General features: G+C 32.3%; 1 protein-coding gene across 10 annotated transcripts in view; it reads right to left on the bottom strand.

Moving 5' to 3' along the window:
- Slc4a10 (solute carrier family 4 member 10) overlaps window positions 1-23,926 on the bottom strand; it is a 288,459-nt gene that overhangs the window by 214,986 nt on the left and 49,547 nt on the right. For 9 of the 10 annotated variants that reach the window (XM_063259159.1, XM_063259164.1, XM_063259163.1 and 6 more), the window contains exon 2: window positions 742-783. The exons of the other annotated variant lie outside the window; for it this stretch is intronic. In XM_063259159.1, the coding sequence (XP_063115229.1) occupies window positions 742-783 (42 nt within the window). The remainder of the gene's footprint in view (window positions 1-741; window positions 784-23,926) is intronic. 10 annotated transcript variants of the gene reach the window in all.

Here is a 23,926-nt window from a genome sequence, read left to right as displayed (position 1 = left end):
TCATACTAATAAAAACAGAGGCCAAAATAAGGGTTGAGTGGAGCTGAAAGGTAGAAGAAATAGACAATATTGGACAAAGTTTAAATATTTTCAGTTATCAGATGAATAAGTACTGACAATCTAATGTTTAGTGTAGTGAAAACAGTTAATATACTATGCTGTATACTTGAAATTTGCCAAGAAAGAGCAAAAGAGATAATTATGTGACGCAATGGATGTGTTAACTTGATCGTGGTAAATGTTTTACATTGTATATCAAGTCATCACCTTATAGACTTGACTACATATAATTTGTCCATTAAACTCCAAAAAAATAGGTAAAGCACAAAAAAATGAAGCAAATCTTTATTGAATGAGTTCTTATAACCAATATAATAAAGGATCTACAGATTATAGAAACTAAAGCACAATTAGCACACAACTAAAATTTAAGGCTCATACTTTGAACTGTCATTTTAATTTTTGTCATTTTCCGGAAATTGCTGTTTGGGGAACTCTGGAGATGAGATTTCTTTAAGTTAATTTCTGAGATGTTTAACTCCTTAAAATTAACAGTAGTTCTGGAATGTCTGGCCAATTTATATTCCAGTGTTTACCAAAGACTCACAAAGTAACATCACCACAACCCACCAAGACACTACTTTTTTCCCTTAAAAGTTTTAAAATTGCAAGGAAGTTTAGAGGCATTTTGGTGTAAAAATCATAATGAATGTCAAGAAAAATAATACCATACTAACTTACCTTCTTCTCCAGTTCTGAAAGAATTGCTCTTGAATCTGCCCCCTGGAATAAAAGGGGTTATGACAGTCATCCATGAACCACTATGTTTCAATTTAAACAATCTGAAAACACATAGCTTTCTATGTTGTTATTAAAAATAAAAAGAATACAATCTTGTTTGCTCACTAAGATTTGTTAATTTATATTATATAGCTGCTGGAGCTACTGACTCTCCCTAGTATACAAATATGGAAATTCATATGGTAATTAGAATGCTCTTTCATGAGTTACAGAAGTTAGTAAGTTAGCTTGCTAGCTAGTTAATAACTGATGTAAAAGGACGAGACATTTCATCTCTACCTGAATAGTCATTACAGGTGTCAGGCAGAGTACTTAGTCCTACATTGGACTCGATGGGTGCTTTAATTATTTGCCCCAGAGATTTCCCACGTTATCCTTGCTGCTGACTTTTCTTCTTCCAGCCTGAACAGTTTTTAATCAAAAATGTTAATTTTCAAAATGGTTTTAATAACCGTTTTTAGGCTTTGGAGTCATATAGTATCTTAAAGTAAAATTACATATTTGTATAAGTATTGACTTAAAGTTTGATTCTTGTAAGACAATCTACATTCAAATACTCAACTCACTCTAGTGAAATTCTATACAAATGTAGACAAGAAATAAGCTTCTCATAATGAAGTGAATCATGTATATTCAACATTGAAAATTTTAGACCATAGGAAAATGTATTACAAGTTAATTAGTACTGTATATTTTGAATAGCCATATAATTTTAAATGTTTATATACTATACCTACACAATTTTTTAAACTCTCAGAATGCTAATTTATGAAAAGGTAACTGATTGTGTAACATTCTAGTATGTGAAATCACATCTTTACATGTCTCTGTCTCTTGGAGTGTTTGATACTGTTTTTTATTTTCCTTTTCTTTTTTTGTCTCTTCTTTTCTTAGGATGAATTTAAATCTTATGGCTTACTTCTTGACTTACTCTCAAGCTAGGTAACTAATGCTCTAAAGCTCTGTGCTATTACGATAACTTGCTGATATTGATCCTATACCATTTTATTAACAATTTTCTTTTCATGTATGTGGCATCTGAATGCATAACATTTCATTCAGACTTCTATTATGCTAGTTAACCACTTAGAAACTTGTTTCATAATGTTCATGTTTATATTTTATCACTTCTCCAGTCTGAAAACCCGTCAAGAGGAAGAATTTTTCATTCACATACATCAACATTTAACAAATGTTTGCAGAACAAAAGAAACTGGAAGAACTGAGTCTCAATGAGATTATCAACTTCCTGAAGGCAGGACTCATATTTCATGATTCTCCAAAATTACAGAATTGAGTGCACAAATGTTCAATACTATTTGTTTTTTCTTAGTGATGACAATAGTAATTTTATGACTATGAAACTATAATCTCTAATACTAAAAATATATTCAAAATTTTCTCTTTTTAAAGGGATAAACAACTGGGTTAAATCTTTATGGATGTGGTTCTTTTCTCTCAATGTACATCAAAGTGTGTACTCATATCTTACTGCGTCATATTTGATTATAGTAACTAAGGCATAATTTAATATAGATACATACATATGTGTATACAATGTCTTATTCATATTGAAATCCAATTAATACCTATACAATAGACATAATTTGGTCCTCACCTCTCAAATTCTAGTTCAATAATAAAATTAAAGTCCGCAATCTCAGACCTTTTGGAATACAAATAGCATCTGCTGTAGTATAAAAGACACTGAGTAAAAAAGATCCTACAAGGAATGATCAAAAATATAGCGTATGTTTCAAAAAAAAATTTAATACAGTAAAAGACATATTGCCATTACTCCTCCTCTTCCCTCCTCACTTTGAACACATTTATCACTTACAAGATATTATCAAAAATACTACACCGAATGCTGCTATTAAGCAACATCCAACAAAAACGAAGGCTCATAAAATGTTTGTGGAATATCCTTATTTACCTTATTTATCAATTCTCACACGGTGAGACCTCTGAATCTTCCTCGTAGTCAAAATAACGATGCATAACAAACATTTTGAATTGATTCAAGACATCAAGGCAGTGCAACGAAACACACTAATGAAAGAGGACTGCCTGCCAGAACTGCTTCAGAAAGTGGCCAGAATGACGCAGCAAGTGTGTCTGAAGCTAAATAAAGCATTTGAAGGTGATAAATGTCAATGTGTCTTTTATTATAATATTTTTCTAATTGAAACATTCACTTTATTTTGCAATCACATTTGATTTATGGATGGACTTTGGGACAGAGTAAATGGGATGAACAAATTCACACAGCAATTCAAGAATACCCAGAAAAAATGCCAATAGTACCCAAATTTTTCAGCAATCAGTTACATTTCATAAATAACTTAAATTATTTTACTGGATTAATAAATTATGTTCCTTAGATGGAACTTTTTATGCATTTTAAAGATTAGTGTGTGCTACGATCCACTGTTTTCTTGGAGAACAAGAAAGTTTTAAAGAACCTGGAAGCCTGGGAGCCTGGAGTGCTCATAAAAGAGCATGCCAACGATAAGACTTTGAATCAAATTGTACCCAAAGCAAAAATGAAAAGTCTTAAATCATATTTGTTTTATTCTATAACTTTGCCACAGACTTGCTGTACTTAGTGGAAATTTGTCTTCTCAATAAACATGTTGACTTCACCAGAAAAATATGTAATGAAAATTTATTAGGAACATCATCTTTTTTAAAACTATAATTTCTAGATATTAATTAGTAAAAAATCAACATCTGTGATAGAACCACCACTTCTATTTTTATAATTTTCCCTTTAATAAGAGCCTATCACTAAATTACATTAACAAACTTATAAATATAACAGTTTTTATTTATAAATAGAAGACTGAAAAACATATATTAAAGTACCAAAAGAGATACTTCAGTGTTTCCAGCCCAACAAAAAGTTATTTTCCTCAATTTTAGAGAAATAGTTTTAAAACATCCATTCTTTGAGATATAGTTTGCATTATAAAAGTTTTCTTTAATAAATCTAGAGAACAAAAAAATAAAAACAATGTAGTAGTTGTGGTCATAACTACCAAACCTCGGGAATACCAGTGTCTCTCATACTTTGTATAAGAGAAGCACTTAGAGACTCCAAATAGAGTTCAGAGACTGCACCAGTAAATCTTTTTCACAATTGTACACCAAAATACAAAAAGAAAATATTTTTTCCTTGAAGATTTAAAATTACAGCATTATAAGAGATAACAAGGGTACCTTAAGTCAAATAATTCTGCTTCGGTGAAGGTTAATATCTAACTTTTCTAAAACAGATGATTTCTCCAACCTATTTTTAGACAAAATAGAGAACAGAGTCTTTCCTTAGCAACCAACACTATTTGGTGTTTACTTTGAAATTAAATTTTAAGTTTTTTTGTTCTAAGTAATTCTCATCATTAAACAAAATATTATGCTATAAATTATGTATGAATAAAAAGAACTGCACTGACAAAAAGATAAATGTTGCTTTCCATGTATCTGCAGAGATTGCTTAACAAGAGCTACATACATTTTCAATGGAAAAGTGTAGATGTGAGGAAAAAGCTGAAGCTATCCAGGCTCACTTGTAGTTTTAACACATTAAGAAAGCCACACATATATTTTAGTACATGGCCCTACAATATTTAAATACACACAGAGAATCCTAGTGCACACATTTTAAAATTTTTTCCTACTTAGGGATTCACCATGACCAATGCTAATTTCTTTAAACATCTTTTACAGCCTAAGCTAACGGCATATCAGAAGGGTATATACAATTAATTAACTAAACTAATTTCCAATATTTTGCTTTTGAAAATAGAACTGCAATGTATGCCTGCATATAATTTTGCACAGATTTCTGATTATATTTTTCTTAGAATGAGTAACTGGAAATAAAATTTATCAGACAGAAGTTAATATTCCCAATACATATTGTCAAAGTGGCCTCTACAAAGGATGAAAATATTTAAACTAAATCTGAAAGAAAATGGCAGTATTCCTGTTATCTTTGTCTTATCAATACTTAGTAGAGTCAATATTTTAATCCTTATTAAATTGATATTTTAAAAAATATAGTTCAATTTTGTACTACTTTGTAATTTCCATTCCTATGGAAGTTATTTGTAATTTTTGAGGGTTGCTTATTTTCTTTCTATATCCATAAAAATGTTAAAAGAGTATGCTTTGAAAATTTCTCTCTGAATCCCAGTTGAAGGGATTAAATTTTACAAAAGCAGATTATATGCCTCAAAATATCAGCCATTATAAGTATTATATATGCACCAAATATTTTTTCAAGTTTCTCTATTGGTTTCTAGTTTTATTTACTGGTTTTCAGTCACTGTCCCTTTGAACCAACTCAGCTTCTGCCTCATTTTCTCATACCATGTACTTTACTCTCTCCAGTAGATGTCCAATATTTAATGACTGAAATTTAAAAGCATGCCTTTTCTCCAGCACAATTTCCAGAGAATAATTTGTTAATACTGATATCACTTTAAAAGTACAGTATTAAATGACTGTATAACTTTCTCTCTAGGCTTACTTTCAACATCTGTGACCTCGATTCGCTTAATGTACATTACCTCTTTTGTGCAAAACTCTGGCAGTTCTTTAAATCTGTTTTCCTCCTCTAAGAGAAAAATTAATTCTAAGTAATTCTCTTCTCGTTTTAATCTTTCCAATTACAACTTTGTATCTGAGTAACAAGTAACTTCACAAATTCCATGTAAATGTATTTGGAATTAAGTCAAATATTCCTGAATGATAGTTATCAGGACATGAAAATAAAAAAAATTCATTGCTGTGTACTTGTTAAAGCAAAATTAAGTCAAAGTACCTGAGAACAAATACCAACTTTATCACTTATCAGCTGCCAAGACTAAAACTATTTAGTCTTAATAACTCTATTTCTTCATCTTTAAAATAAGATTAATAATGGCACATAACCCAAAATGATTACGGGAATTTGTATAAAAGGATATTTTTAACACACTTAGCCCCAGAGTCTGGAGCATAGTGAACAATAAAAAGTAGTTACTATTCATTTTAAACTAAATTGTCCAATGTTGCTTAGAAGAATCATTAATCATAACAGAATAAATAAATAAATCTAGCTAGTATTCACTCTGAAGCCAGAAAAATCGAGTTTCCGATAACAAGCAGCTCAACTGTAAGTCAAGGTCTATAATTAGTCCATCAGGCTTAATGTCTCACTGTGGGGTCCATATGTAAACCTGTGGCTTTTCTTCTACTCCCTAACACTTTAACAAGCATGTCAAGTGACTCTCTTACAGGCCTCTTTTTACCTCCGAATCACTATCTCTGCAGGATGACTGTTGTTTTGACTAGACCATCCCCCACCCCCCGAATGGCTCTATCATAACTTATATTTTAAATTATGTGGTTTCAAGCAATAAAACAACATTTGTGAAAATTCATCAACCATTGTTACAATGATATAAGAGCAGGAACATATAAAGATGTTTTGCTTCATTAACCTCCTGCGAGCCAAGCATTTTTAATTTCTATAATAAATTTGTGGAATAGGTATGATTTCTATATTTTACAGTTAAGGAAACTCAAATACAGACAGCTATTTAAGTGGCAATATTCTTTTCCTTTCTTTGCTTAAAATTTCTATCTCTTGATAAATAAATCTCCCATCAAATCTTTGTTCCAGTACTCCTCCAAACATGAGAAAAGCAGTGATCTGCTTTCTACTTATAGCTGGGAATATGTCTTTCAGTGATATCTCCCAGGCACTTTTCCAGAAGCTTTCCTGAATGAGCAGAAATAGAAAACATATGGATAATTTAAATGAGCTATAAGAAGAGGGAGCAATGCAAAATCACTGTGATCGTGGAGGGAGAAATGATCATAATTACCCGAACATTGGAATCAACCCAAATATCTACTGATGAATAAATAAACAGACATGATATATTTATACAATGGAATATTATTCAGCCTTTAAAAGAACTTTGATTCATGCTATAAACCAACAAAATGATAAATAAGGATGATTTGACTTCATAAGAAGTACCTAGAGTAATTAAATTCACAGAAAAAGAAAATAAAGGGTAATTTCCAAAGGTTAAGGGAAAGGAGTGACTGCAGAGTTGTTGTTTAATAGTTTCAAAATTCAATATATGATAATAAAAAATTTTGGAAATTAATGGTGGTGATTGTCACAAAACAATGTGAATGTACTTCATGCTTGATACACTTAAAAGGATTTAAAATGATAAATTTAATCATTTTCCCATATTAGTAAAATTGACTGTAATTTCCAGTTCTGATTGTAATTCTAGAGTTTATTAACTTTTCTGATCTTATCAATTTTATTTTGTTTTTATTCTTCCTGAATATTTTTGGAGACTTATACAATAACCTTTCACAAAACTAATTTTTTGATCCAGAGCTTCACTATGCAGCATAGGCTGGCCTTAAACTCACTGTGTAGCCCAAGATGACTTCAAACACACAGCAATCCTCCTGCCTCAGCCTCCTGAGGGCTGGAGTTACAGGGATACACTGCCATACCCAACTATGAAGATATTTAAAAGTTATAAAGTAAGCATTGTTGCTGTTTTAGCCTAATTACCATAATACAAGTTCATGAGGGCATTTATACTTTAAACTGCCTAAAAGCATAAAATTTGGTTAAAGACTTAAAAACTGGAGAAATCTTTAAAAACATTTTAAACAACAAAATAAGATAAAATAAAAAATGACAGATGCAACTCCAAGGGATACTAATAAGCCCTGAAGGCTTTTCTGCCTATTCTCCTTGACTTTTCTTCTACAATGAACACCATCATCCACTGCTCTGTCCTTCAAAACTCTCCCTTTGGCTGGTTCTCAGTTCCCTAAATACCCACTCTGTGAATCATTTTAAAAGAAAAGCTCAGCACTTAACCCTCCGCTCTTATCTTTATATAAATTTACTTACTACCCAAAAGTTTATTGAATTACTCCTAAGTCCTTGGTACTGTGCTAGGGACTAAGGATATAGCAATAAACCAAATAAAGTCTTTGTGTCCGTGTTCTGGGGAGGAAAACAGATGTTTTCCTAAATAGGAAAATTTAAAATTCTTCCTCGAGTTGAGCTAATTTCAATTCTATTTGCCATGGGGCTTCTGTAGTAGTCCACTGCATGGTAGCCTCCAATTAACTATGCACCCTGTTTTCAAAACTACAGTAGCGCTCTCCCTGGAATCTGAGCAAGGCTTGTGGCTTACTTTTAAGCACTTTTCTTAAAAGGCAAAATAAAAAAATCAGAGTTTTTTGCATGAATATTATTCTACAATAAAATGTAGAGAAAAATAAGAAACATCAACTCAAAGTAGAAGTAGAAATGAATATGACAATGTAAAGAATCAACAACATGAAACTGTAAAGGTTCATGTCAGTACTGTTCCACAATTTTTCCCTAAATAATGTCTACAAAAAAATAAGGAACAAAAACATAAAAGAAGTAAATACTGTGGTTGTAGCAAAAGAATAAAAGATGAAAAAGCTTATTATAGTAGTAGTAAGGAACATATAAAAGGTGCCATAAAAACCCTGTACAGCAAACAAGAAGTCACTTGTGTCCAGAAGACATTTAACAGACTAAAGCAGCTGCTGACTACAGGAGTTTCTAAAATAAGGAGATTGTTTAAAGAGCATAGTAAAGCAAAGAAAAAGTTACTGGTTTTAATCTAAGAAAATATTAATAATTATATTGAACACAGAAAACAAGATAAACTATCATGATTAATAGAAAGAATATTGAACTAAAATTGAGAAGATCTTAAACCTACTAGTTATGTTACTCTAGATTTTAATATTTCTGGCCTCAGAATCACACCTCTAATATGAATATAATCTATGTATTTTTTTCTGTCTTCAGAATTCTCTGAACATCTGATTCTAGGTAGTTTAATGTCCAACGATGATTACATCTTTCATGGTACATACTTAGTGCCAGGTAGTGAAGAGTTATATGACTCTTGAGCATGAATTTTGGAAGTAAACTGCAGGAAAGGAAGATTATGAGGCTGTTACATTTTCTATGATAGTTATCTATGGATTAAGGTGAAGAGTAATTAATAATGAGGATTTAAAATAAGCAGCATTAATTTCAAATAAGATGAACAGGAAAGAAAGCTGCAATTTGATATTCTTTAAGAAACACTGGGCAAACTAATATTCCTGACTTCTTATTGAATAGAGGGGAGTAGAAAGTATGCCCAATGTAGTGCTGACTCATATTAGTTTAACCTTAAAGTATAACTTTTATGTATCTCTCCCTCCGTATCTGTACTGCCATGACCACTATCTAAATTCTCATCACCTCACCTAGGCTACCATGAAAGCCTTCTATTTTGTTTCACTGGATTTAATCTTCCCTAAAAATCCATTCCACAGTCTGTGAGTAAAAACCCTTATCCATTTCACAATATATCAAAATACACTGCACACCAAAATATGTGTTAGTTATATCTCAATAAAGCACAGATAAATAAATAAGACAACATTTCTTAAAACTTGCCTTTATCACATTACTCTATGGTTCAGATGCCATTTATGACTCACCCCCCCCTTCTCTAATACCTTGACAACCTGACTACATCCCAATATTATGGCCTTCACTTCCCTATCTTTAGCATAAATGAGCCACTTCAGTCAAGTGTTTCCAACACAGACAACTCTTCCCATACAACTTCCCCTCAGGTCACTTATTTCTTGAATTATTTGTACACAATGTAATTCCCATGTCCATACTCTTGATAAATTTTCCACCTGTCAGAAATATTTTACTGAATTTTTTTCATTCATGAAAATCAAATACATATACCAACAGATAGCTAAAATTCTGGCTCATACTGTCTGTCTACTAAGAATGAATGAATAATCACCCTTCAAAAAACACCAACCATTAGACAAAAATGAATAGCCAACAATTATAATACTCTATGAACAGAAGGCATGGATTTCTGTGAGAGCAGAGAAAGTCATTTAAACTAGATATAAGGAGGGTGCAAAAAAAAGGTAGAAAGGAAGGTGGACATGAAAAATTCTATATGCTGTCATAGAAATGTCACAACAAAGTCCATTAGTTTGTATAATTAATGATTGGTGATACACATCTGTTATCGCAGTTGTTTAAGAGGCTGAGACAGAAAAAGCCCAAGTTTAAGGTCATCCTGAGCAACACAGTGAGATCCTGTCTCAACAAAAAAATGACAAAATTTTTTTTAAAAACATAGATAGCAAACCAGAAATGGCTTCCAGGAACTTTCACCTAACTCTTCAAACCAAAGAAATAGAAAAGGAAACACCATTGGCAAAGGCATGAAATACCGTAGTAGGTTCAGAACAATGGAAGTAATTCAGGATGTATGACAAATTGTGCATATACCTGTGAAAAGCAGCAAGATGAGACCAAAAATATAAGGTAGCACTAGAGTATAATTAAGTCTTAGGTGACATGTTGAAGAGTTTTGATTTTGCCCCCAAACGCAAGGAAAAGTAGCTGAAGAATTTTAAGCAGGAAAGTGACTTCAAGTGATGAGACCCAGCTTTTATGAAGAACATTCTGATAAAAAAAAGAATAAAACAAGATAAAAAATGAAATCAGAAAGACTATATACATCATTTGCATACACTAGACACATGCATATACACACACGCACACACACACACACACACACACACACACACACACACACACACGCTGACCTTGAGCTGCAATAGTAAAAGCAAAGAGTCCTGAGATTCAGAAAGCAGAAATGTTAGCACAGTAACGTTGATAGAATATGGGAAACTGAATCAGAAGAGAGCCGCCCCGAGAATACCAACACCAGTCCCTTCTTCCTATGCTACTGACATGATTCAGTAGCTACCTGACATTATGCCATTTTGAATTATTCATTTTCTTCTAGTTTTTACTTTGCAAACAGCTCATCTAATCATCAGGGCAAGAACTGATTTCTGCTTTTACTTCTTGCATCCTTCCATCACTAAGTATACTATTCAGTGTTTAGCAAATGTTAATAAATATTTACTAAAATAAAATGTTGTGCTTCATTTAGCAAATATAATTTGCTTCTTGACACCATGAGCCTGTACTAAGTTATGTCTGAGCACAATGAACAAAAAAGCTTGAAATAAATGTCTCAAACTTAAAAATCAAACTACTGTACATAATTCCACCTTGTACATAAAATGTCTATGTCACTAAACACACAAAAAGTGAATAAAACTTTAGAATAAAAATAAGTGTTACCCAAGGGTTAATAAGTTGGTGGAGCAAACTCTCATATAAAACTGGTACGAATGTAAATGAATGAGACCGCTTTGGAAACTTGTTGGGTAATACGTAGTAAATTAAATGTTCTCATAGTCTATGACCAACAGCTCTATACTTAGCCATATATCCAAAAAGACCTCATATGTCTATGAAAAATAAAGAAATGTGCAAGAATGTTCATGTAAGTTTCATTCATAGTAGCCCAAAGCTGGAAATAATCTAATACCCATTAGTAACAAATTGGGTGCATACATTCTAGTATTTTCTCTGATGATAGACGTTAGAATAACAGTTACTCCTGAGAGACAGAATTAACTTGGAAAAGTGTAATTTTGATGAGTGATAAACTCACAGGCAAACATTCATTTATTGTATAACTGAGTAAAGTACTTTATGTGTATACAACTCAATAATATTTTTAAAATATCTGCGTGCCCCCTTATTTAAAGTTGTTTTTGAGGTGAGCTGATGAGAATTCATATCTATGGTAATTCATATATATAGCAAAAGAGTGAAGTTTTAAGTAGGCAATGCATGTTCTTCATCTCTTAGAAGGTATTCAGAGATTTTTGGAATTCAAATGCAATGTTCTATCCTTTTTAAGTTTATATTTTCATAACTCTTCATATTTATTATCTAAGTCAATCATCCAGATTAGGACAAATGTGAGTTCTTAGATGAATTTAGAGGGGCATTTAGAAAGTAAGGATATGCATAGAGACATATCCACCTAAAATTAACATTTTAAAATGCATGGTGAAAAAGATAGAAGTAAGAAAATGTGATGGATTGAAATTATGGACAAAAAGAACTTCCAAGACTTTGGAAATTGAGAAATCTCAAAATTATGGAAGAGGAGAAGATCTCTGCAGCCGTGGGATCTTTGGCAGCACCTCCCATTTGACCCCAGAGATCCCTGCCACTGGAGGGATTGTCAGCAACAGCTCCCCCTCAACTCCATAGACCCCTGCAGCCATGGCATCCTCGGCAGAGTCTTTCCCTCGACCCCCAGAGACCTTTGGTGTGGCGAGATCCTTCATTGCCAGTCCTCATCCATTTCAGAGACCTTTAGAGGGAGGAGCATTGGTCACCAAACCCCTCATCTCAGAGACCTCAGCAGCCCACACACCGTCAGTGACCCCATTGACCACACATAGTAGGGTCTTAGCTGAGTCACACAATACAGCCAGGTAAATCTGGAGGCCTGTATTAGCCTAAAGCCACAGTAACAATAGGAGCTAAGGGTTGGTTTACATCAATACTTCTTGGGCAGTCAGCTTAGGAAGAATGTAGGACTCATCCAACAAGCCCTACATGGGAATTCAGGTGACTGACCCCTCCTCTTCATTGTGTCAAATTGTCCAGCAATTGGACAAACATCACTCATACAATTGGTCCATAGATACGAACTATGACCAGTTGAGACTAGCAGGATTGAAAATGCCAAAATATTAACCCAAGAGATGAAAATGACAAAGCAAAATGAAACCTCAATTATCAAGAACAAGTAAAGGAGTCACTGAAATAGAGACCATTAGCAGTCATACTAAGTTCTGAAAGGACAGCAAGTGAAATAGAGACACAAATCCATGAAGCTATAGAAGAGATCAGACTAAAAATAATCTCTCAGGTAAATAAAGAAACAACAACCTTAATAAAGGAATTCTTTAGCATAACTAGAGAAGATATAGATAAAAAAAAAAGGACAAGAGCATGGGAAAATGATGGAAACTTTGAATGAATAATTTAGGAAAGAGATAGAATGCAAGAAACAAATTCAGAGATATCCAGGAAATAAAAACTGCATTGAAAGCTGGGAAAATCATATGAATGAAGCGGAGGATCGACTTGTGACCTCAAAGACAGACCACAGCTAGTGATCATGAAAAGGAAGAAAGGAGGAACTTCTAAAAATAAGAGAGCACGAAATAACAATTCAACAGATTCAAGATGATACAAAGAGAAACAATATGAGACAGATAGTCATCAGTGAAAATGCAGGACTCAATGCAAATGACATTTTGAAAAAACTATTTGCAGAAGTAATAGAAATTTCCCAAACATGGGAAAAGAATCAGATGCACAGATTAGTGAGGCATATAGAACACCAAACATTCATAACCAAAATATATAAGAACCCACACATATAATAATTAACATCCCAGAAATTCAGCATAAAAACAAAATATTAAAACCTATTAAAGGCACAACACACCTATCAAGGAAAGCCCACTAGAATCACAACAGACTTTTCAGTGCAAACCCTCAACTCAAGACAAGTTTGGAGTGAAGTATTTCAAGCTTTGAAAGAAAACAACTTTCAACCTAGATTGATATGCCCTGCAAATCTTTCTTTAAAAATTGATGGAGAAATAAGAAACTTCCATGATAAAGAATAACTGAAGAAATTCATGTCTACCAAGCCAGCCCTAGAAAGAATACTGAAAGACATGATAGAGAGAAACAAAAATGACTACAATTCCCAGAACAACAACAGAAAGAAACCACTAAGCAGGGCAAGAAATTAAACTAGGGAGGAAAGCAGGAAACCAAAAACAGGAAAATAAAAATTGAGCCAGTACATACCAGTTATATCCATCAATGTAAATGGTCTCAATTCACTAATTAAAAGAAATAGGCTGACAGAATGGATCAAGAAACAGGATCTCACAATATGCTGTATACAAGAAACACATCTGACTCAAAAGGAAACTCATTGACTAAAGTCAAAGGATGAAAAACAATATTCCACATGACAGGAACTGAGAAAAAGGCAGGGGTAACTATTCTGTTTGCAGACCATGTGAACTTCAAACCAAAACTGATCAAAAGAAATAAAGAAGGTTTACCATATACTTGTTAGTGGAAAAATTCAAGAGGAAAAGCTAACGATCCTAAGTATATATGCACCAAATACAGGACCACCCAACTATATAAGACAAATACTAACAGATATGAAAAACAAACACATAACAACACAACAGGGGACCTTAATACTCCATTGTTACAAAGTGATAGATTAGCTAACAAAAAGTCAGCAAGAAAATAGCAGAACTGAATCAAACCTGTCAACAAACGGACTTAATAGAAGTTTACAGCGTGTTCCACCCAACAACATCAGAATACACATTCTTCTCAGCTGCACATGGGACATTCTTTAAAATAGACATATATTAGCCCCTAGAACATGCTTAAATAAATGCAAAGGGATTGAGATTTTGATTTTCCATACACATTGTCTGATCATTCTGCACTAAAATTAGAAATTAACACCAAAAGAACTACAAAACCTGAAAACACATGGAAATTAAAAAACAACCTCTTGAAAAACAAGTGGGTTGTAGATGAAATTAAAGAAAAAAGTTAAATAATATCTACGATTCAATGAAAATTCAGATACAACATACCAAAACCTGTGGGATGCAATGAAAGCAGTCCTATGAGGGAAATACATAGCAATGAATTGTAACATCAGGAAAACAGAGCAAGGACAAAGAAACAACCTAATGCTACACCTCAAGCTTTCAGAAAAAGAAGAGCAAGTCCAGCACAAAGCTCACAAAAGAGAGGAAATTATAAAGATCAGAGCAGACATTAATGCAATTGAGACTAAGAAATCAATACAAAGAATTAATGAATCAAACAGTTTATTCCTTTGAGCAACTATTTCCAAGATGATATTATGTAATCTATTAACAGGTGATTTCTTACTGTTATGTTTTTTTTTGTAGTTATGTATTATGTGTAACCTTACACTGCTTTGTTTTGTTTTGTGTTTTTCTCTTTTTCCTCTTAAATAAAAAAAAAAAATTAAAAAAAAAAACAGTTTATTCTTTGAAAGAATAAATACAATTGATAACCCCTAGCCATCCTTATCAAGAAAAAGAAAAAACTCAAATTCATGCAATAAGAAATGAGTTACTACAGGTCCCATGGAAATTCAGAAGATTGTGAATACCTGCTTTGAAGATCTATACTGACATAAGGTGAAAAATACAGAAGAAATGGACAGATTTCTAGAAATGTATGAATTACTAAAGCTGAATAAAGAAGATATAACAATTTTGAATAACCCAATATCAGCTACTGAAATTGAAAATGTGGTTAAAACTTACCAACAAAGAAAAGCCAAAGTGCTGATGGATTTATAGCTAAATTTTACAAGAAATTTAGAGAAGACTTAACACCAATACTCTTCAAAATTTCCAATGAATTTGAAAGAGAAGCAATTCTTCTTAACTCATTCCTAGAGGTAAGCATTACTCTGATACCAGAACCAGAGAAAAACCCAACCAAAAAGGAGAACTATAGAACAATCTCCCTAATGACATCAATGCAAAAATTCTCAATAAAAGACAGGCAAACAGAATGCAACAAATCATCAAGAAAATTATACATCATGATTAAGTGAGATTTATCCCAGGAATGCAGGGATGGTTTAACATATGCAAGTCAATAAATGTAATACACCACATTGCCAAAGACAAAAATCACATGATCATCTCAGTAGATGCAGAAATAGCTTTTCATTCTTTTTTTTTTTTTTAATTGGTACCGGGGATCGAACTCATGACTGCCTGCTTGCAAGGCAGGTGCTTATGCCACTGAGCTAAATCCCCAGCCCGCGGAAATAGCTTTTGATAAAATCCAACACTTGTTCATAATCAAAACCATACAGAAATTCAGAATATAACAGTCAACTTTATCCTAAATGGACAAAAACTGAAAGCTTTCACTCTAAAACCAGGAAGGAGACAAGGATGTCCACTATCACCACTCTTATTAAATATAGTTCTGAAAACATTAGTGAGAGCAATACAAGAGAGAGAAATAAAAAGAATAAGGATAGGAAAGAAAGAAGTTAAATTATCACTGTTTGCAGATGACATGACACTCTCCACATAGAGACTGAGAGTTTGAAAATTCCATCAAAAGACTACTAGAATTAATAAGTAAATTCAGTAGTGTAGCTGGATACAAGGTCAGCATTCAAAACTCATTAGCATTCCTGTACACAACCAACAAAATCACTGAAAGAAAAATTATAGAAATAATAATTTTCACAAGAGTATTCAAAAAAGTGAAATACTTACAAATCAACTTAAAAACTAATACTGAAAAGTAGAGTAATCTAAAAAGAGATTGAAGAGGATGTTAGAAAATGGAAAGATATCCCTTACTCTTGGTTAAGAAGAACCAACACTGTGAAAATGGCCACACTTCCAAAACTGTCACAGATTTAATGCAATCCTGATCAAAATACCACTAACATACCTTACAGATTTAGACAAAACATTCCTAAAATTCACTCAAAAACAAAAGAGACATAAAAGAGCGAAGGCAATTCTAAGCAGCAAAGGCAAGGCAAGAGGTATCACAATTCCTGACTTGAAATTATACTACAGAAGGTACAGTAATAAAAATCAGAATGATACTGACAAAAATACGGACCTGGGCATCAATGGATTAGATTAGAAGATACAAACACAACTACAGGGACACTCAGGCACCTTTTATTTGACAAAGGGGCTGAACATATTCACTGGAAGAAAGATAACCTCTTTAACAAATGGTGCTGGAAAAAATGGCTTTCCATATGCCAAAGACTGACACTAGACCCAAGTGTATCACCGTGCACTAAAGTCAAAATGGATCAAAGATCTAAATATTAAAATAGAGATACTAAATTTACAGGAAGACAAGGTAGGCATAAATCTTGAAGACATATAGATAGGCAAAGAGTTCAGGAACCAAATGCAAACAGCATGGGAAGTACTTCAAAGAATCAACAATGAGATCTCATCTTATTAACAAGGTTTGCACTTCAAAGAAATTACCAATAGAGCAAAAAGAAAACTCACAGAGTGGAAAGAATTTTAGCCAGCTGTCCAACAAAGGACTTATATCTAGAACATATAAAGAACTGAAAAATATCAGGCCCCCAAATTCAAAGATCCAATCCAAAAACGGGAATCTGAGATGGACATACACTTCTCAGATGAAAAATACAAATGGCAAATAAATACATGAAGAAATGTTCACCATCACTGGTCATTTGAGAAATGCAAATGAAATCAACATTGAAATTCCATCTTACTCCAGAAAGAATGGCTACCATCATGAAATCAACCAATAGCAAATGTTGGCGGGGCTATAGGGAAAAAGGAACAATTCTGCATTGTTGGTGGGGGTGTAGACTGGTGCAACCACTGTGGAAATCAGTATGAAGATTTCTCAGAAAAACTAGGATTGGAAAGTCCTATTCATTCCCAGAAAATTTGAAAATGTCATGTCACAGCTAAATATGTGCACCCATGTTTATAGCAGCTCAATTTGTAATAGTTAATCTTGGAAACAACCAAAATGCCCACCAACTGCAGAATGCTTAAATAAGATATGGTATTTTTATATAGTGGAATATTACTCAACTATAAAAAGGATAATCTTGAGGCTTTTATAGGTAAATAGAGGCAACTTGAGACTATACTGGTAAGTTAAATAAATCAGACTCACAGTTGTATATATTATACTGTCTCCCTAGTGTAAAAAATAAATAATAATAATAATAATAAACTGAAAGTAATAAAATCCAAAATGTACAATAGATGTTGTAATAATGAAAGGGGAAGAAAGTACTCAAAAGGAAAGAACAACTTGGATAAAGGAAAGAAGAAATGGAAGAAAGGAAAAGATCATATGTATGTAGGTGTACACGTGTAACTATGTATGTATGTGTGTATAAGACAGATAACTATACTACTTATTCTCTGTTAGTTCATAAAAATAACAGTTTTTTCTGTCAGTTTGATTGTTTGGTCATTTTTATGCCTAGATCTTGTAACCTGAACAACTATTTCTAAGATAACAATATGCAATATATTAAATGGTGTCAATTTCTTACTGTTTTTTTGAAATTCTGTATTATTTTTATCCTTTTCTCTGTTTTGGTTTTTAGAATAAAATTTTTATTATTATTTATTTTTTACACTGGAGAGACAATAAAATATTTACAAATGTGAGTCTGACTTATTTCACTTACCAGGATAGTCTCGAGTTGCCTCCATTTACCTATAAATGTCTCAACATCATCTTTTTTATAGCTGAGTAATATTCTGTTGTATAAAAACACCACATTTTTTCATCTATTCTGTGGTTGATGAGCATTTTGAGTAATAAGATCCAAAGTGTATAATAGATTTTATAGTAATGAAAGTGAAAAAAAGTGTTGAAAAAGAAAGAACAACTTGATATAACTTTACATATGTTTAAGTGTGTGTTTTTCTGTGAGGTTACAAGTGAACCTCAGAAATTTTGAATTAAGTTCAATATTTGATACCAATATGCTTAACATACATAGAAACTAAAGTCCCAAAATAGAGGGACAGCCCATTACATTTTTTTAGCGGTTACTAACAAAATAGGTCAATACAGTTTTTTAGTTAAAGGCCTTATGAGACTGCAAGGGGAAAAAGAACCCTTTTATATTGCTAAGTGATAATGTAAACCAGTACAACCACTGTGGAAATAGGTATGGATATTCCTCAAAAAACTAAAGTTAGAATTTCCATTTGACATGATATTTCTCTTCTAGGTATCACTTCAAAAGAGTTAAAGACATCATATTATAGAAATACATGCATACTCACGTTTATAGTAGCACAACTCGTAATAGTTAAAACTTGGAAGAAGCCAATATGTCTATAAACAGATAAATGAAGAAAATATGGTATCTACAGATAATAGAGTACTACTCTATTATAAGGAAAGAAAAACTTGAGTCATTTGTAAGGAAATTAATGCACCTTGAGACCATAAAGCCAAGTTATAAATCAGACATACAAGCTTAAAAATTGCATGGTTTCTTTCAGAAACTCAAATTATAAATAAATAAAAGATCAAAATAAGAGCTAGATAATAGACAGAGATGGATTTTTTGCAAATGTGAAGAGAACAAAGAATGATGAAAAGGTGGAGAGGAGAAGTGAAAAGAATTAAGATATGTTATATACATGTACCAGCTCCCCACAATGCACATAATCATTATATACTGCAAACATGTGCCGATAAAAATGGAAATTTAAAAAAACCATATGCCTCAGAAATAATGAGAAATGAAAAAAGTGCCTTCAATCTTTTAAAAATAGATGGTTCAATAGGATGATCACATTTATTATCAGGTAAAATTGTTTAAAATATACTTGTATCATATGTTAGATAATCATTAAATGTCTACTAAACAGATAATATTGAAACATTGTAGAATGTAGCTTTAAACTGGTATGAATTTAAAACTCAAATCTATTACTCTTAAATGTGATATTTTAGGAAAATATCTAAACTTCTTTAAAATTCAGTCTCTTTATAAAACAGGATAAGAATTCCCACTTCAAGTCATTGTGAAAATTGTTAGTAGTGCATTTAATGTAGCACTTAGTAGGTACTAAGTAACTTATATAGTGTAACAGATATTGAGTAAATATTAGCTATTATAATTATTTCCACTCTTGCTGCTAAAAAATATGCTAGTAGTTTACAATACATATCCTTCTGCCTAAGAGTTTCCTTTCTTTGTGAAAACACTTTGCTAATGAAAGTGGTGACATCTAATTAGTCATATGAAATCATATCACAAAGTGTTTCACTTTTCATAATATGATGGGAAATAGATAGGACTGGAGTCAAGCAAAGGGCTATATACAATGTCTAGTTATATGTGCTCTGGTTTTGAAAGAAGAATCATCTTCCTTCTTCCCTTCTACAAACATACAAATAAGTTTTGTTGAGTACCTACCTTGACTCAAGTGTGAAACTAGAGAACATAACAGACTATTATCAGAAATGATTCTTGCTATTAAAGCGCTTATAACCCAGTCAGAAAGACAGAAAGAACTAAAGGAACTAATTTTTTAAGTTCACTGAAACATTTTTTAAAAACAAAATCAATACCCTTGGTTTTTTTTGTAGGCATGACATTTCTCAAAATAGGCAAGTAACTAGTACTTGTTTCTTCCCAAGTTATAGGACCTTAGTGGGGTTTTAACAAAAACACAGCAAACCTATTCCATTGCAATTATCTTAGGAAAATAAAACCACTTCAAAATTGGCATTGTGAAGTTGCAATCAGGCCAGCTCACTATAGCTATAATTAATTCTGTATGATGTAGATCTGTAAGGCTAGAGTCTGGATTACGTGATGAAGAAACAACTTCAGGGTGGTGACTGGCTTAATTGTGCCTCTGAGGTTTTCTTGAAGCTTCATGAGTTTTCTGCAACTCTGTTTTCATATTTTATAATACAGGTGACCTCGTTTATAGTGATTCTTTCTGGTGGAGGGAGTCTGGTCCCAAAGCAAATGCACAAGGTTTGCCTATTTGAGGGCTGAGAGTTTCAATGGGTCAGGAATGGTACCCAGGGATTCTCAGAATCCATGAGTTGCCCTGGAACCTTTTCAACTAATTGTTTTTCCAAGAATCAAAAATATAACCTCATTGCTGCTTGTTTCTACTTTTATTTTGGAGATAGTTACCAAATATTATAAATTAAGATATAAAAGTAAATGAACTATATATGCTATACTTGTTACCTATGTGAAAGCCCTTAATCACTTTGGGGTTCATTTTTAAACAAGATGACCTAATTAGGTCTCTTCTAAAATCCTTTTTAAATCACCAAGAATTATATATTTTTGTAATTACATAGACTATTTTTATGTATTTTTAAATGATTTTTACATTTCAATAATATCTAAATTTAATTGTCTATAAAATATCTATTTTCTGCACTTTTACAAAAAAATCATGAAAATATTTCAAGTATATGTTACTTTCTTAAAATTTATTTTAAAACAAGCAATATGAGTCTTGGCTTTGCTCTTCTATGCCTATTTTTTATTCTTCCATCACAAATATATTAAGTCCTCAATGAAATAATGTACTTTTAAAATTTTTATTCAAATTAGATTCTTGATTTTTTTAGTTAAGCAGACTGAGGAAAAAAATAAAACTTTATTCTAAATTTCTATACCAGATCCTGAGAATGAAAGTCTCTCATTAGATTTGAAAGTTTCATAAATCACTTAAAATTACAGGAACAGCACTTGTGGAAATGTCTTGTATACTCATGTGAATAGAGAACTGTCTTCAGATTAGTAAAGAAATTCATAATTTGCCAAATTTAAGAAATACTCTTACATCAAACAGCAAAAAAAATTGTTTTTTCAAGCAATCCTTCTAGTAGCCATTGATATAACAGGGGATCGTGTTATATGTGAATGATTAGGTCAATACTTTCTGAGAAAAGTATAGGCTGTCTGATGGACCTGAATGCAAATGCTGAAGTATCATTTAAAATAATTCAGACCTTCATCACCTTTTTGCTGGCCTCCTGTTGTTAGACAATAAACTTATAATTCTCATGTTTTAAAATGTACTAATAAAAATGAAGTTAAATAAATAAAGTTTATTACAGCCTGAATGTTTAATACTCAAGATCCTTGAATATTAAAGAAACTAATGAAGCAGAGAAGCATAGGTACATTGGTGAGTCTGTTTGTCAAAGTGAGTCTTATTCATCATTTCAAGGATAATTTTATCAGATTGCATCTTTTATAGACTTGTGATAAAACATTCTGCTCCTCTTCTCTCTATCAACCCATTTCAAAATTTATGCTAATTTCTTTTTAAAATACTATTAAAATTAGTAACCATTGCTAAAATTCACTAAACTATTTTCACCAAGTATTCACAGTACACTTTAACCTGATGAAAACCAACTGGAATTAAGCAATGTGTTTGTGATTTATTTTAGAAACACAAAAATTAAAGCTCTAAGGTCACACAGTAAGTTAGGAAGAGTTCAGCCAAAACCCTGACTCTTTGATGATCCCTATAAGAACTGTAACTAATTCCATTCTTAGTCATTCCATCACTTCTTCAAACGTTAGCTGAGAGTTTAGCATATCAGTTAGTGTACACCAGGGCATCATTAAAGAGTACAATCCAGGTCGCTGGCCTCAGCAGTTTCCCAGTCTAATAATACCACATTCACATACTAACAATGATATAAGCATTGACTTGACACTCAGAAAGTGCAAAGATGTTTTAACCTTTATTTGATGATCTAAAATAACTGCCCTCATTTCCAGAACTACATCATCTCAAAATGTTTTTCTTTTATCTTGTACTTTTAAACATGTATTTTTAAAATAGTCACAATAACTACAATTCAAATAAAAACCAAAAATCTGTTCACAGCATTCTTTATATGTGAAGTACAAAATTAGGTAAACAACTTTGAGGTTTAATACTGACAAAATTATCAATAATTTGGATCACAAGGTTAACACCTGTGATATATTTTCCTGACTTGTATACTTATTTATATATAATTTTTGACAGGAGATCTACAATGCAATCTGCTGCTTAATTTTTTCTGTTTCTACCATGTCAAAAGCTAATGCAGAAAACTGGTTAAGACAAAGTCAGTCAATCAGAAAGACTATGCTATCTCATCTGAAAAACCAGGAGAAGGATAATTCGACACACAGTCCATATTAGAAATCTTGTCTTCTAAATGTGTATGTATGAGCTCTCTTCATATATTTCTCAAGATTCTAAAAATATATACAGCAGAGACTGTTTATTATAAAATTAAAGTTTCATTTCTAAATCATCCAAGTATTATTTCTTTCTAATGAGTCTATCACACTTATCATGCTAAAACAGTTTAAGTTTATTTTAGCTTTCAAAAGCTGTCAGGTGGTTAATGAACTGACCCCTGTTTCACCAAGCCATGCCTCCCAGTACATCTAACTTTCTCGTTGTGATAGCTTGCCCACAACCTCATTCCCTTTTTGCAAAATTCTTTTCAGAAGTCAAAACTCAATTCAAATGCCATTTTCTTAATGAAGCATTCTTTGATATATCCGATCAAAATTAAATGTCTTTTCCTAAAAACACCAAAATACATTACGTGTTCACTTCTTAAATATTTGTCTTATTCCATCTCATTTTATGTTTTTTCCTCTATTTAAATTGTAAATACCTTGAGATCAAAAATAATTTTTAGCTATCCATAAATTGCCCTAGTTCTTAGCACTATGACTATAATTGAATGCTATAAATTTCCTACACACTGGAATTCTATGAAAAGATTTAAGATAATTGAATTATTTACAGATAATTTTTAAATTAAATGATATTGAAACTATATAATAGAAATGCTCTTGTGTCAACAAATCAACTGATTGCCTCAGTATATTATTGTTGTTATAGCAAAATACCTGAGGCTGAGAAATTCATAAATAAAAGAATTATATTTCTCACAGCCCTGGAGCTGGAAAGTACAAGATCAAGCTGTGACAGGTTCAGTGACTAGTGAAGTGGCCTGTCTAGTTCTAAGACAGCACCGTGTTGCTACCTTCTCTGAAAATTATGAATGTTGTGTCTTCATATGATGGAAGGAAATGATATGATGGAAGGGTCAGAAAGGAATAAACCTCACTCCCTCCAGACCTTTATAGCGCCCCTTCCCTACCCCATCTATGAAGGTTATGCTCTCAAGACTTAATCATTCTCAAAGGTCCCATCTCTTAATACCATCATATATTGGCAGTGAGTTTCAACATATGATTTTTGGGAAACACATTCAGATCAAAGCGCTGATATTTACCAGCAATATATTATCATGGTACCTGCCTAGTACTAAATTCTGGGGAGAAGGATACAAAGAAATATAAAATGCTTCTTGCATGCAGAAAGGAAAAAGCAGACTTTATATATGATTCAGATAAAAGCAAAGGGCTCTTAGAGTAGAAAGAGAACTTTTGCCCTTACCATG

The sequence above is a fragment of the Cavia porcellus genome, unplaced genomic scaffold (assembly GCF_034190915.1).
Source record: "Cavia porcellus strain 051 isolate PalLab524CR breed Dunkin Hartley unplaced genomic scaffold, mCavPor4.1 scaffold_12, whole genome shotgun sequence".
In the NCBI taxonomy this organism is placed as follows: Eukaryota; Metazoa; Chordata; class Mammalia; order Rodentia; family Caviidae; genus Cavia; species Cavia porcellus.
The sequence above is the reverse complement of the archived record's forward strand: the minus strand, read 5'-3'. Positions and strand labels throughout refer to the sequence as shown.